General features: G+C 32.1%; 2 protein-coding genes across 2 annotated transcripts in view; both read right to left on the reverse strand.

The window, feature by feature from the left end:
- Positions 1-2278: 2278 nt before the first annotated feature.
- LOC126871806 (putative GPI-anchor transamidase) lies at positions 2279-4101 on the reverse strand. Its single transcript, XM_050631062.1, has 4 exons — positions 3805-4101; positions 3126-3731; positions 2709-2819; positions 2279-2639 (listed from the first exon to the last, which is right to left on the reverse strand). Exons 1-4 carry the CDS (start codon positions 3859-3861, stop codon positions 2403-2405), a joined length of 1011 nt encoding a protein of 336 aa, XP_050487019.1. The 5' UTR covers positions 3862-4101; the 3' UTR covers positions 2279-2402.
- A 1156-nt stretch (positions 4102-5257) lies between these two features.
- Positions 5258-16922, reverse strand: part of LOC126871801 (follistatin-A) — a 67672-nt gene continuing 56007 nt past the window's right edge. The window contains exon 6 of the mRNA XM_050631053.1: positions 5258-13946. Coding sequence (XP_050487010.1) covers positions 13828-13946 — 119 coding nt within the window. The 3' untranslated portion in view covers positions 5258-13827. The remainder of the gene's footprint in view (positions 13947-16922) is intronic.

A 16922-nucleotide genomic window follows, 5' to 3' on the forward strand; every position in this document is an offset into this window, starting at 1 on the left:
ACGATAATGTGAAGACTGCGATGATTAGTATCAACGTCCTCAAGAAATACATCTAAAAACAAAAATAAGTATGCATGTAGTAAATTCATAACTTTGTAGATATGATAAAACAGGTGCACCTCGTCGATTTCTATGACCTTGAAGTATGCTGTTAAGGTCGTCATTTTGAACAACTGCTCCCTGCACGTGCTACCGTCACTCGGCCTTAGTTTCCTAAATATTCACAAAAAGCTTCAACAGAATTTAGATTATACTCTATTCTGGAGCAAGTAGCCGCATTGTTATAGTGGCCAACGTAAACTTAACTCATTGATGCAAGAGATAACTATTTTTAATATTGCATTAATGAAAAAGAGAAATTAATGCGTTATGACTTAAGCTAAATTAGTATCCGACCAGACGGTCGGCGATGCCAGCGTGAAATAATTTTCAATGAATCTATTAATATCTGGTCTATTAATATATAGTTGCACTCTATTTTGACCTTCGTTCGATCAAAGTAATGTATACAAAATATATACATGCCCCTCTTGTACAACGTAGTTGGTGATAAGCTCGTATGCTCTTAGTCTCTGAATCATGTACAAAAGTATTTACGGTAATGTATATTAATAATAATAAATGGTACTTTCCCTCAAAATCGAATGAAATAATAATTAAGTCTTGCGTTACCGACCTTCTCGAAGCGGCCAAATGTTGATCTAGCCCAACCTATTATAACTCAAGGATTTATTTTTTTTCATTTATATTAGAGATAATTAGCATCGATGAGTTAAGTTTGGGTTGGTCCGTATAAAAATCGGGCTACCCACTTCAGAATAAAAAATGTAATCTAAATTCTGTTGAAATTCTTTGTGAATATTTTGGAAACTAAGTCCGTGCGGCGGTAGCATGTATAGGGAAAAGTTATTAAGAATTATGATCTTGACGACATAGTTCAAGGTCAATAAAATCGATGAGGTGCACCTGATTCCGAAAAATTATTAGGAAAACACATACATTTTATTGTGCTGAAACACACACTGAAACGTTCTGTGATGTTACATAAAGAAAGATTATATTCAAAACACTATTCATAGAAGATTTATTAAAAGAAATTATTAATTAATTGCAAACAGCTAAATATCTATATATAAAAAATTAAAGGAATAAACAAAATATTACGATAATATATATAAGGCACTTAGAATCAATAGAATGTTATGGACTATTTCTTGTCGAGATGGGTTGTCGAGTACGAGACGATCGTAAGGATAAACTTAATATACGTATAATATTTAAAACTATTTTATTTGTATTTACAATAAATGCATTTTTAGAATATTTCGTTTTATGTTTCACCTTTTTTTTTGTCAAAATATTGTTGATGTCGAAAGGATAAATGTGCAATAAGGTTGTTTTCTTCATATTTGATAATTCATAAACTGAAAAACAGAATTCATTGAAAATTTGCGTATATAATATCTAATATACGTCAAGCAATAAATATAATTTAATTTTCACAGATACATTATATTTTCTAACGCTCATAACTTTTAAATGCGATTTACTAGATATCAAACAAATGTCACTTACGTTCTTTTGATTCTGGGTGCATCATATTATATTAACGATTTACATAAAACGGAGAAAAAACAAACAATCGAAGTTTACGTACAAAATTATGAATAAAAAAATATAAAAATCAAATTTATTTATCTTCAACATAAATTTTGAAATTTTCTACTTTTATTATCAAATGTAACAGTAAATAGAACGAAAATACTAACTTTAAAAAAAAATCGCAATAGTTGAAAAATTTTAACGATGTTCCAAATTACTTTTGTATACACTTAGGTCGATTAAAGTTCTCGTACGATGCTATCAAGCACGTTCTGCTAACTGCCGTTGACAGCGCTGATACCACATTTATACATACATATGTACATATGTGCGACTTCTATATAGTTGAAGTATATAATTACACAGATTTCCATTTATCTTGTTCATAGTACATAAAACTAATGTAAATATGTAAAATGTAGCAATACTCGCAAATTTTGGAGTCATTAAATACTTTTCATGGAGAATTATTTTAAATCTTACTCTGAAATTGATATAATAACAGTGTGGTACGCTTAGTATCTGCTATCTCTCATGGACTTTATTGACTTTTTTCAGAATCACGTACCTCGTTTAATGCTTCTAAGACGATAAGAATATAGTTATAAAGTATAATATAAATGTATGATTTGCTCAATATGCTTGCGATAGTGATGCAAAAATGAGACAAAGCATATCAGGAAATACGTTCTTTTATTAACATTACATATTTTATTATTTTACGTTTTTTTTCTTTTTTTAATTAAATATTTAGAAAGCAAACGTCATTTTTTAAAGAAATTCGTATTTATTTCTATCAATCACGTAAATTTGGATACGTCTGGAAATTGTGCGACGTAAGAATACTTCCTTTCCGGCTCGATAGCTTTCGTTTTATTTGTTTTCACGGGTAAAACGTTCATTATATTCGTGGTTAATTCTATAGGCCTTAAAGATCCAAAGAAATCTGTAACTGGTACTTTATCAGGGTCCCTTCTAAATAAATCTTTTCTTACTCCAACTGTTGACAAACAATAATGCTTTGGACAAACTCTGAGCTAGAAAGATAAAGATACGTTAGTTTATTCGTGCAGTAAAAATTGCTTTTTATATAATATATAACTTACAAATTCTCCCAAAGTTTTGGAACTAAAAGGTTCTACTTTTTCCAGAAAATCCAATGCATAATATGTGTATCTATCTATAATGTAAACACCAATGGCAGGATCCAAGTGATGCTGTAAAAAGATGGAAGATATTAATAATATTCAGCTAAAACCATATTAACCCCTTGCCGTATTTTAGCGAGTCAGACTCGCGATGAAGATTTTGGCCCAAACATGAATATCGCGAGTCTGACTCGCGACCAGATATTTAGGCCAAACGTAAACATAACAAACCGAGCTCACGGACTGTTTTTTTTTTGCCCGTTACGATCGTGACTGAATGTTAGTTCCTGTTTACGAGCATCAGTCTGGTCTGTTTCGTCGAACTAAATGGTACAGGAAAGGGTTAATAATTAGAAAATAACTTCAATTACTCACAGAAAGCGAATCTTCTCCCACTAAACTAGAAGCAACTGCTAGAATGTTTGGAGAATAAAACTTCTCATACATTGAACTTGCTTGGCAAGTATCAACAATGAACAAAATTTCATGGTATCTTCTTTTCTGCCACATTTGCTCCAATGCATCTCCAAGTTCTTTACTAGTAATTTCTTCCGAATCTTGGAATTTCAAGAATCCATTTCCGCCATGACCAGTAAGATAAATCAAAATATTAGAACCTTCGTCTGTTAACAGTTTCTTGGATCTTGGTGTTTCTGGTGCTAACCGCCCAGTTAATAATCTCACAAAATTTTCTACAGTAACTTCATAACCTCTGTAATCTACTTCTACATCGTCTCCATAAACATTAATATGTTGCTTAATGTTATTAAAGACAGTAGCAGGACTAGGATTCCTTGGGTTGCATGCCATGTCGTCTGCTATCATCAAAATAATTTGAGAATCTGGTATGCCCAAGCGTTTGACGCTCCTATAAATAGATAACACGTTTGCCACATGTCGATAATTAAACCAAAATCTTGAAGTATCGACTAATACTGCCCAGTTATTTGAATGTCCCGTCTTAGCGAAGTTGTCCGGTATCTGTAAAGGTTAGGTTTTCGCATTCGACAATGATACTTTAGAAAATATTATAAAATTAGATTGGAATACGAACCTCCCATGCATAAGTTAAATGAAAAATGCAAAAAGTAATCACAAATTTTAAATACATTTTGATAAAATTTCGTATCACATGAATCCGTATAAAATTTATTATTGCTTTTTATATGCAATAACAATGTGCAATAATCAAATTTTTAAACATAAAATAAAACATGTATCATTTTATTTGACCCGTTTCCATTGTCAATGAGTATTTAATTTTTTCATTACAGTAATCTTTACTACTTTACTACTGTTTACAAACTGTACTAATGAACATAACCTTTGAAATGCATACTAAGCAGTTCAAGAAGGTGTAGTATTGTCTACCAGATGTCTACGCAATCGAAGCGGTAGGTGCTGCCTCCGTGTCAAGTGAGCAAAATATAATAGTAACGGTTCTCGAACGTTTGAAAATTTGAAGTGACGATAGAAATTTACTTACGTAAAATACAAACGAGAATTCAGTGTGAATTTAATGTCGCGTGAAATTAATTATCGACTTCGAAAAGAAGTAGGCTACTTGCAATATGAAATGGTAAGTTTAAAAGTTATACTCTCCTCAATAAATGAAATCAACAGATACGAACAAATCTTTTAGTATATCAGCGAAAATGGTTATGTTGTACAGAATGGAATGAATTATCCACATAACATAAATTTAATTCTTTTTACTTCAAATAATCGTACATTCATTATCACTTCCTATCTATGATACAAAAATGGATGTTGTATGCATGATGTAATATAATAATAAATTAATTAATTTTTATATATAGCACGTCATATATGTATATATATATATGCTTAGTAAATAGATGGTATAGATAGTAAGATAGTAATAATTTTATAAAATATATCATTTTATAAACTAATCTAAAATATATTATTATTAGATACAACATATAAGATAATATAAAATAAATATTAAATACATTCTCCTTAGTAAAATGATTGAACTAATGACGAATGGACTTACATTATAATGGTGTGTTTGTCATATTTTCTGTATATACATAACCTTTAAATCTCGCTTGTTTTAAACTTCGTTCAAAACTGCCTATTAGAATCGAATGTTCAGAAATTTAGAGTCAGTTTCTAAGAATTCAGAATGTTATTTCTTATCGAGAAAAAAGGTATGATATCATTTTAACACGTCATTAATGGAATTTTCTCGCACACATAATTCTATTATACTTTTGCAATCTTTGACGTAATTTACCTTTTTTTTCAGTAGTATCGTTGGTCTTTTGGTTTTCATACCGAAATCCGCTGAATGATCAATTATTTTCAATTTCCCGATAGAATTACATACACGAATATATTAACTTCAAAATTCAATTCATATGGAATAGTTATAGTGGAATTTTTCAGGAAATTTCCTATTTTTGTCAAAATTAATATAAATAGAATATTTAATATAGAATATAGAATTAATATAAATACAATATAGAATTAATATAAATAGAAACGAATGAATATTAAATATGAAAATTGGAAAAGACTGAACTTTTGAACTTTTAAAATATATCATTTATAAAACTTGTGAAATCGTCTATGTCCAATGATCTCTACATTTATGAATCAATGTACATATTATGAAACATCTAATGAATGGAAAAGAAAAGAGGAAGAACTAGAGGAAATAGAGAAATAATTACAGGAAAGAATGATTGCCACGTTATAATAATTTATTTAAACATTTATACACCTATGATGTTCGACAGTCTTGAAAGTAGTTGCTAACCGATATACACACACACATATATATATATATGTATATGTATGTATATACATTCACATACATGCATACACACACATATTTATATACACATATACGCGCGGTACATGTATACATAGATCGTTCTCATAAATACATATAGTATGTATACATTATATAAATTCATTTATTTACTCGTTTCATTTATTTATAAGTTAAAACCACTTCGTTACCGTCTAGATAAAGCATTCTCGAAACTTAAGGAATTAATCAATGATTATTAGGCTATTCTGTTTACGTCTGTAGACTTCACGACTGCAGTTTCGATGTTATATACTCTTTACAGTGATTACTGTCGATTATTTTAGGTACACGGCAGTGCATGGGTTCTATCTTTGAAACATTCTGCATTCCTGACTTCGCGTTCCTCCATTTTTCTACGTCTCGCTGAGCGACAACTTCGTAAGTTTTTAAATTGTTTTTAAATTATTTGGAAGCTAAGATACACTTAATTTAATTTACAGCAGCTTCCTACTTTATCATCTATTGTATTCGTCGGTTTGTCTTGTATTAATTATACAGATTTAATGTAAATCATGCGATATGCTATATATCGTACACGTGTTGTGGAAAATCATATGGACAATTGCAATTCTTGAACTCGAGCTATAATCGCAGAGATATTAGTAGAAATTAAACTGTATGTTGTGTGCTTTAAAAGTCGTGCTACTGTAATTTTCTTGTCACTTTCCTTTTTCTCTTTTTCAAATATGAATCCGAGCTTCGTATTTTGAGAGAGAAAGATTCAATTATTCTGGTTTTTCACCGCTTTTTTCCTTGTTTCTCTCAGAGAAAAAGACATTACTTTGTTTTTCTCTCTTATCTAATGAAGATTAAACTATTGATATATTTTCTGTTTGTATTATATCACAAGTTTAACACTATATGTTTCGACGTAAATGTGGTATGATATTTTTGTGTCAACTGTATTTTGAAGAGTGTGATTTGAACTAATTTTTTCATGAACACATTAAATATATCATATACTTCCTAACTAAACACGACAATAAATAAACATTTACAAAATAACTTTTCTGTTCCTTTTTTATACATATAAGTGAAAATTATATTTAGATAATACTTTATACGTTGTTTGAGCTTTTCTTTAAGATATTGTACCGTGTGTTTCATAAATGAAAAACAAAAGTAAGTTTCGTTTCTTAAAGGTTCTACTTACTTTCATTGCGTCACTAAAGATACCAATATAAACGTTCATTTGTTATACATAACATAACATAACTTATGTCACGAGTTTAGGAAGTATATGATGAAATTGCCATTTTTTCTCAAACACGTTTGAAATTATACTCGGTGTCCGCCTCCATTATATATTTATTGTATAGAAATACCTGCGCCTGTGTTTATGTAAATGATATTTATCTTTTATCTCGGTTAGTGCATAGAATTATTACGAAACGATGTCAGATATTTTAATTATATGCGTTAGTTTCTTACACGAAGCAGCGAAATGGCAACATGTTTAAATCAAGTATCGCAATAAATTAATTGAAAGCACAGTCTTGATGAATACTAACAACGTTATAATTTAATCGAGAATTATAATATTAATCCATACTCCGTTATTAAATAAGTTATTATAGTAACGAATCAAATATAGAATTTATTACAAACGTCTCACTGAAAATGAAGTTCCATAATAATAATATTTAGCGAAAATAAATAGGATATGTAAATCGAATCTCGAAATTATATAATAACAAGCCAATGCAAGATTTTCTTTCCTAAAAACTCAGGGAAACACGTCAAACATTTTTGCCGAAATTTCATTGATAATTTTCTTCTATCTTTCTCTTCTACTACGTTGTCTCCGACTTGATCAAAAGAGAAACAGTGAATGTAGATAATTATCTGTTAGATAATGTTGTTTTTTAGATTGTCTCTTGCTCGACGTTACCATATATTCTCGTATAATATACTGTTTTCCTCTCGTTTCGATGGTCGCCAGTACTCGAATCAACATCTCCCGAACAAAACTTTCGAGCAGACTTTTAAACGCTCGCGAGTTACGAGAGTTAGTTTGAATGAACATCGAAAGGACAATTACGACAGATATTAATGTGACGTGCAATTTTTGGTTCGTACAACGTACTACTGTTAGAATAATCTAAAGCTACTAATAGAATAATTTATATTAAATTTATATATATAATACAGGAACTATATTATCGCATATAATTGCGTTTCCATCTAAAAACGATTTCACCGTTCACAGGTAATAGACACTGTTCTTTAAAGCTAAGTGTCACCAACATCTCGTTCGCGTATCTTTTACTTGTTTGTCGTTTCGGCGTTACCCTATGATTTTATCGAATACACCTTGCTTCTAACAACGATAGACAGGTCTCATCGGATCAAACGTCCATTCCGGTTCACGTAGCCTCGAAATAGACGAATAGAATACATAAGACAAAGGTTGAATAGAAATATCCAATACGAGATTGCTCAAGTGGTCGCGTAAATGTCGAAATAAGCATAAATTTATTGCCATTCGAATTCTGTAATACTATCGCACGCGTCACCCTGCAAGAATGAAATTATCCAGCTGGAATCTTTATATTCGATGGTTTTCTTGTCTTCGAATTGCAACGATTCAAATAACATAGATTCTTGTCTTTAAAGTATCGTGTTATATAGATCGTGACGTTCACGTTGTTTTGATATTTAATAATTCTTTTGATTGCAACATATTTGGCGCTGTTACGTTTTCTTGTGTTTTCTTAAGTTTGCGGAAACATGAAAGAATTGTTATCAATGTACTTTGTTTCTTAATTGAACCATTTCACGGTCGAATGTCTGTCATATACACACGTATACGTGTGGTTGTACTTCGACAAGATATTATTTGTTTGAAATTTTAGTACATCAGGTCTTTTTTCAAAAATACATTGACAGAAAATCTGTTTCTATTATTAATAATTGGTTTAAAAAGGACAATTTTCTCTCGGACCAGAAAATATTTGGTCCCGAAAAAATTAATTTTATATTAATACATTAAAACGTTAAAAATGTTTTTTTATATTTTATATTTCGAATCGAAATCTAATTTTATTTAGAACAACGAATAAATAAAAGAATAACACGGATGGACAATTATCTATGATTAAAATTATTGTATAGAATTAATGTATATAAAATTATTGTATAATTATTGTAAAATTATTGTATGTAACTGGAATCGCGAATTTTAAATATCATAATCGAAAAATTATTTGCAGTTGTTCCGAACGAATGAACATTTCCTGTTTCCGAAACAATAACAGAAAACAAACGACACTTTAACAACATGGTGATCGTTCGAGATGCCAGAGGATCATGTTTCCTTGTATGAATATTTGAGAAATTGTTTCACCCTTCAAGCGACAATTGGCATTATCGCAAAGCAATTCCAATCTTGTATTTTCATGATGCGGGGTGTCGCGACGTTTCCCCCTTTCTTGGAACACTTTTGCGCCTGTCAGGAACGTTAATTGTTTCGTGGGGATAGCTACGGAGCAGTTTGCATTCCGCAAAATCAGTCCCATGGGACAGAATTTAATGAACAAAGAACCGAGTAAGTAAAGTAAAAATGATAGAAAAGAAGAAGGCGATAATACGTAACAATTTAAACAATATATCAAATAGACACGTTTTCTAATAAATAAATTACAAAGAAAAATTGCACAGAATTTTATAAGCTTTTCGTTAAAAATTTCTTCATAAAATAATAACGATCTTTTTTACATAAAAATTAAACCATTTTGAAAAATATTAAATAACACAGATAACGTTAACAAATTAAAACATGTTCAATTTTAATATTAATAATACACAATATTAAAAATATAATCAATTTCTATCACAAAAATAATAAAAAATTCTTCAACAATCTTTTCTGGATAATTAAAAATTCTATATCTCCCATGCAGTGTTTAATTTTTCTTTTAAAGAAAAAAAACTCGTTTAATTTTAACTGGCCATTCGAAGAAAATCATACGCCAGAATATCGTATCAATAATTTAATCAGGACCATTCTATCATTCTTCGTTAAATTGTCTTATTCATGGATCTTTTTCTTCCTCTATATTCCTATTAATTTAATCGCATAGTAGCTGATAACTAACCTGGTCATAGTGATGAAAAATGATACACGTAGAACGTTGACAATATCGAAAAAAATGTGAGATACGTAACTGTAACCAATAAAACGCAAGCGAATAAGCAGAGAGCTGTTAACGTAAGCGAATAAGCAGAGCTGTTAACGCAAGTCGTAAAACTAACATAAATTAAGTACGAATATTATGGGAATTCTACTGGCGCCAGACTGGAGGCATTGAAACGATTGGAAATGGTGCTGTCTGATATCGAAGATATGGTCTGTCTAATATTGTACATGTATTTAAGAACACGTAACTTAAACGCACGATCGTTAAATGCCATTTCTGAGCACAAAGTGGTTTCTGGTCGATGCGGATAAAATTATTGATACATACACGGTAGTGAAAATGAAACGATATCAATATGGAATTCTAGTTATCATTTAAGAATCAGAAATATCGTATAATATTACGTTGAATGTGGAATGAAAGTTTGTCGATTTGACGAAAAGAAAAAAAAAAATATTATTTAACTCATCGAAGACCAAGAAGCGAAAGAATCTGTAAATTTTTAAAGAAAATTTTTGAACTGCTACGAAATTTGGAAAAATCGTACTGTTTTGATAATTTATAATCCTTGTTGCGTTTAGTATTTGTTTCTTTAGTATAAGAAATGAACGAATGCTAGTGATTGTTAACAAGTGATCCTTGTGAGTTAATCCTGATTCAGCTTGGTCGTTTATTATAATTCCACATAGTATATGCTTGCATCACATAAAATTGAATAATACTGATTCGTTCAGAATTAATCTTCTATCTGAATTTTAAAAGGAAAGGAACATAAACTCGATCAGAATCTTTTAGAAAGTAACTCGCATTTCGAAGTCAGCATTTTCTCTTTACAAAAAATGTAAGCTAAATTTTAAGATGATGGAACTTTCGATTTTAATTTCTCATAATTAAACATCTGTTTCTTTAGAGTAGAGATATCATCCTCCTTTTTTCTGGAAAAAATTTTCTCACAATGAATCTTTATCAATTTTATAAAATTATTCCAAGCTTCAACATTGATAATTATATAACCAAAGAGAACAGGCAAACATGCTCAACAAGAACTAATAATAGATCATAAATTCCACAAATTAGAATAAATAATTCCACATAGAAACAGTTACAATAAATAAATAAATAAAATCATCAAACATCACCTATTCTCTTTTAGATGAAATTACAATCTCTGCTATAAAATCCATTAACACATCGCGTACTGTAATTTCATAAATTACCGTCGATCCCATAAGCTTCGTTAAATTTAATTTCACTCTCCGCTTTTCAGTCTTTCCTGCCTCTTTTTGAAAATCTTTTTCATCGTTCGACCGCTCTACTCTATTAACTTCGTAACGGATAAATATTCATGCATACATCATGTCCCCACACCGGTTTTCTATTTTCTTCCTTCCTCTTCAAGGACGCAATTTCAGTGAAAAATTCCCGTAACTTTTCTAATGCGCGCTGTGCGACTACCTGGCGAGTTTTATCACGGACAAATATTTTCTAGCTGAACGTCGCCGGTATACGATACCTGCAATTTCCTTATTGCATTCAGTTTTAACCTCTAAGATTTTATTCAGCCATCGTTGTGCCTGGTTTTCTTCGAATAACGTTTGCGCTCAAAGCTTCAACAGCGTTTACGCGCTTCGACATGATCATATTTTCGTGATTTAATCTTAACCCCTTGCCTCACGATTTATTTACTTTATTTTTGTTCAGTTCGCGTTAATTAATAATTATGAAATTGTCGATCTACTTATGAAATTAAAATTAAAATGGAAAATACAACGTGCCTTTGTTGAATGTCGATCATTTGCCGTATCACGAGTGTTACACGATATTATAAGGCAAGAGATTAACCGATTAATGGCCAACGTTATCCACGATGTGTTAACGAAGAAGCAATATTTCAATAAAGTGTAACTAGTTTGCACGATGTAACGATAGCCAGCCAGTTATGCGAATTAAAATCGTAAAGATAAATTCGGCCGTCTGGATATTTGTATGAAGTGACTGTGATTAATAGACTGTGGATATTTATGCAAATTCGTATCTTATAAACACGACTAGAAAAATGGAACCTAAGCGGAGAATTAGTTGAATATTTTATATATTTTCTGTGTATTTTTACATCTTTAAATTTCTCATAAATGCATAAAAATCCGCGGTCTAACGATTAGTCCTGCGAAACTTGCTTAAGTCGTTTAAGCTTTCGGATTAGCTCCGTATTCTTTGAGTTCCTAAAATGATCTACTTACATAATACTCGTCGAACCATAGTAAGCACATGGATTGATTAATTTGAAAGTTTTCTCGAAAAGATCATGAATGGTTATTACTCATCGACGTCATTAACACTTTCGCGATTATTTTATGAAAACGAATGTTAGATACATCGTCAGGAGCCAATACAATTGTATGGCTGTAATTGGTTAAAGCGAATTATTATTACGATACATGTAACCAGACAGTTTAAACGATATTAGTGAATGAATGTTGCTGGATTAGTAAATGTTACTCTTTAGTATCGATGAGAGATTTACGATCCTAACGTTAAGAAATAATGTATAAACGTAAAGTAAACGTGCTATGTACAGAATTCTACAATATTAAACGGCAGTCGTGGGCTAAAAACGTGCATGGATGAAAACATTGAAAATAATAATAATATTACGATAATAAAAATATTACAAGCTTACTTTTCACGTACTTGACTTGTATCGCGTTACTATCTCCGTATGATATAAATGTATTTTATATACGCGTTGGCAATAAAAGTTCACGTTACACCGTGTATCCTGTTAAAATAAGAAAATTAAAAAGCTGGTATTATGTTGAAGTTTTGAACACGATTTTCCAATCAGACTTCGTTTATTCATATTATTTCGAACAATAAATTAATTAACATTATAATAAATTAATACAAAAGAACACTGTGGTACATTATCGATTAAAACTGATCCGAATAAAAATAACGCTAAAAAGGCAAAAGAAAGAAAGCAGATGACGAAACAATACTTACAGCAATTTACAACTTCGCTTAATTCGTACACTATCTATATTATAATAGTGATTTTCATCGACCGGAGTTAACATATACACCAACATTGTACTCTTAAAAACATCGGAGAAACACTTTATCTTTGTAATAAATTCACCAATGATACTTCTAAAATACCTTTTTCACAGAAAGTACTATGGAAATTTTAAAAATTCAGATATTTTTCTATTCGAACAACCGACGACACTATCAAACGTTCTCAAAATGCGAAATAATCAATTTCTTACGCAATTGTCTGCGTCAAACTCGTGAAATACTTATGTACACCGAGACAATAGATACAAACCTGCGCGAATGGCTCCCGACTGGTAGCAAATCGCGCGCTTCGATCACGAAAGTGTTAAATTAGTCTCGATTCGCCAGTTTTCCGCTTCCTTTCGAATGAAAAAAAAAAAAAAAAAAAAAAAAACAAAAAGAAATCGTCACTTGTACGCGAACGAACCTGCGAAACCTCGAAATCCTCCCGAAAACGGAGAAAAGAATACTGATCTGCCCTTAATCTACATTATCCGGCACGAATCTCGCCGCTCGTGCATCCACGCGATTTTAATGGCGTTCATATATGTACGCTCTTGTATAACCTGCGAAGAGGAAGCGCGAACATGTCTGTTACGCGTCGTTCCTCGAGTTCTCCGGAAGTTCGAGCGGAAATTCACACGATATCTCGCGTGACATTTCCTTAATACGATCTAGATCGGTTCTAGAGAATTGGACGCGGTAGTCGTCTGATTCTTTCACGTTGAATTTTATTCTTCGATCGATTTTATTCGATCGCCCACGTCGATCGTTCGTAGATCCGCGAATTGATGAATTTTAACTTATTATTCTTCGATCGGCCACGTAGATCCGCGAACGAATGAATTTCATCCGATTACTTTTCGATTATCCGCGTGGATCGTTCGTGGATTCGCGAATGGATCGGAGGATATCTCTCCGTTTGCGACACGTTTCACCTATCCGCGTGGTTCCTTCGAGCGAGCACCTATGGAGAAATCTACGACTCGTGTCGTGTTGGCGAACAGGATCGACCGATCGATCGATCGATCGCGCGCTACGACAACGCCAAAGAACGATGCGTCTGCCCGTTGTACGAGAGGGATTCGGCGTCCTCGAATCTCGCGTCCTCATCCGCCAGATCGACGCCGTAGTTGCTCGAGGTGTTGTCCTCCTCTGTAACAAAGAGCCAAAGCAAAAGGGTGGTTATTAAATTAAAGCCTGTTCGATATATACCGCCTCCGGGCATGCCACGCCGATTTCGATATCTCTCGATCTTCTACGGAACTGCTGCGAAACCGATGCTATCTTCAACTGACGATCGTGAACGAGACCGAACACCATGCGAATCGAAAACGTTCCGCGAGCTTTTTCTTCGATGGTGCGCTGAGCTGTTTTTCTTTTTTCTTTTTTTTTTTTTTTTATCGCGAGCACATGGTGCGATCCATTGTATCGTGGGCGATAAGAAATGCCGTTAAACTGGCTACATACTTCGATTTTATACGTTATTCTCCTCTTCTTCTCCCTTGGCTCGTTATTATCGAACGCGTTGATCGATGACGTGACATGTGAACGGACGAGGAATTGAAATGTAAATGACACGCGAGACTTAATTCATTCTACTATATGGATACAGACTAAACAGCTCGATATAAGATTTTCAAGACAGATCGTAATGGATCGTTAGCAAATTTTAATCAATTAGATGACTCTAATCTAATCCTTGAAGAACGTATCTCTCTTCTTTTTGTCGTAGCAAGCTAATCTTTTTCAATCTGAATTTGATAAACTGTTATTTAAATAGGAACAAATACCGTTTAACAATAGGGAACGTATTTTAGGACGAACTAATTAGACGTCGTTTTATAAATGAAAAAAATTACGTAAAGTAACGACGGTTATTTAAATATCTAATGCCTGCAGACTTGTACGAAGGTGATCTTGTGCATTTTTTCTTTCGAGATATTCGCTTCAAGATTTTTCTTTTGCGTGGATTAAGACGTACGTTTTTAATTATACGATGAAATATGTAAAACGAAATAAAAGAAAAATGATTTTCTTATTCATAAGTCTCTCACGGACTGGCCGATTTATCAATCAAATAACGTCAAAGTAAACAAGAACCGAGTTCTGTTTAACGATATAACTACCGACTTCATTTCACGCTTCAATTCATACGATTTTTCAATGATATTTCAATGTTATTATAATGTAAATCAACGTAACACAAAGCGTACGACAAGTACCATGTTTTTATATCTTTGACTTAGACTACTTTCAGAATCGCTAGCAGATATATGCTAACAAAAGGAAATAATAAATTGATGACAATTTCATAACTGTACGTAGAAAAAGCAATAATATATGATACCGCACATAAATAAATCTTACATACGGATCGTTAGTTGCAAACGTGGCATGTACCACACGTTATTCATCATCGATATCATTCGTATGGTTTTATAAAAATGTCAACAGCTAGTACGTGTCACAAAGTTAGATTTATCTATATCCGACCTAACAAAAACTAAAACGTTGCACCGTTACTCCGTGTTTATGGTTTGCTGCGTAAAGACAATGCAAATTATTCAAAAGCTTCTGTTCCTGAACGTGTTATGATCTCTTTTATAATTTGCGTAATAGCGAACCGTCATTGTATCGTTTCCCGATGTAATTACGATACATATAAGCGCGTTTGCGGCATGAAAGAAAGCCGCATTCAACTGCGTCTATTATAATTTAGAGAAAGGAACCTATTCTACGCGTTGTTCTCCACGGGAACAACCGTTGAAGGTAATAAACGCGTGAAAAATATAATATGCGATACGATACACCGACGGAATGTCACAGACAGGAAATTTATATCACCGCGATATAATTCTATTTTTTCCAGTTCGTTTTATCGATTAACGATCTCTCCTTTGTTTTATTTATAAATTATCGTTCTACTGAAACATAGACAATTTTATTATCATCTGCAACTGATCTAGGTTACGGTTATGTTCCATAAGTTAAAAACGATCGTAGAGAAACAAGCTCTATCGCTTTGTGGTAGAATCCTTTTTCTAAATGCACGGGTGTAAAAATTAAATATTTCGTAAAGTGTCAAGCTTTGAATAATTTTAGCTTTTATTAATAAAATGACACTAGGAATCAATTTACGCGAAAAAATTAGTTTAGTAGTTAGTAAATAAATGAATAGAGTAGAATAACGAAAGAATGGAATAATATAGCTATATAATAGAACGATAAAACTTTTAACAGCATAAAATTTTCCTTACTTCCTTTTCTTCTCCAGCTTAACTCGAAATCGCTCTATAAAGTCACCCTTTATTGTCTATTTTATAGTGATTTTGCAATACAAAATAAATCACGATATGCGACAAAATGTAGCATAAAATACTCTGTTGTAATTCTTCCAGTGGTTTCATTCTGTACGATAGTTATTTTAATTTTATTGTTAGCGTGGGCATCGGAACTTATAAATAAATATCAATAACGTTAGCGAAATGGTGATCGATGTCGGAATACGTTTATACCGGTAGCAATTCAAGAAACCATCGTAATTTAATTGATACTGTAGGTACTTACTCGTGCCAAGTAGAGCATGCTACAAGTTCGATAAATTCTAGTCGGGTTTGAAAAATCGTGGGTCGTGCCTGAGATAAAAGTCAGAATAATTTAGGATGCTAGACGCTGATGCGTAAACTTTCCCGTTTATGTCCGGCATGCAACAGGTTTCTACATCTACACAAACATTTTGTACACGCACGACAAAAGCATTTTATCGACTGGAAGAAACGAAAGAATCGTATCGACAGCTTTTTCTTCGATTAATGCAATTACAGAACTTTTATATTTTATTGTGAAATAAGAAATAATTTCTCTTTCAAGATTATTGGGAAGGACAAGAGAAGTAATTCAATATTTCTCAAAGTTTCTCAATAAATCTTTTACTCATAATCTTTCATCTGTATTATCTTCTCGAATTACGCATAACTTTCGATTATTCTTTTCCCTCATTCTTGCAAAAAGACTAAGAATCTAACTCTCAACATTACTAAAACATGTTCTAGCAGGAAGCACTGTTCTCTCAAACTATCAATCGACTCACAGCTTCGCTCATTGAACGCGAGTATTTCAAAAAATTAA

The sequence above is a fragment of the Bombus huntii genome, chromosome 12 (genome assembly GCF_024542735.1).
Source record: "Bombus huntii isolate Logan2020A chromosome 12, iyBomHunt1.1, whole genome shotgun sequence".
Taxonomy (NCBI): domain Eukaryota; kingdom Metazoa; phylum Arthropoda; class Insecta; order Hymenoptera; family Apidae; genus Bombus; species Bombus huntii.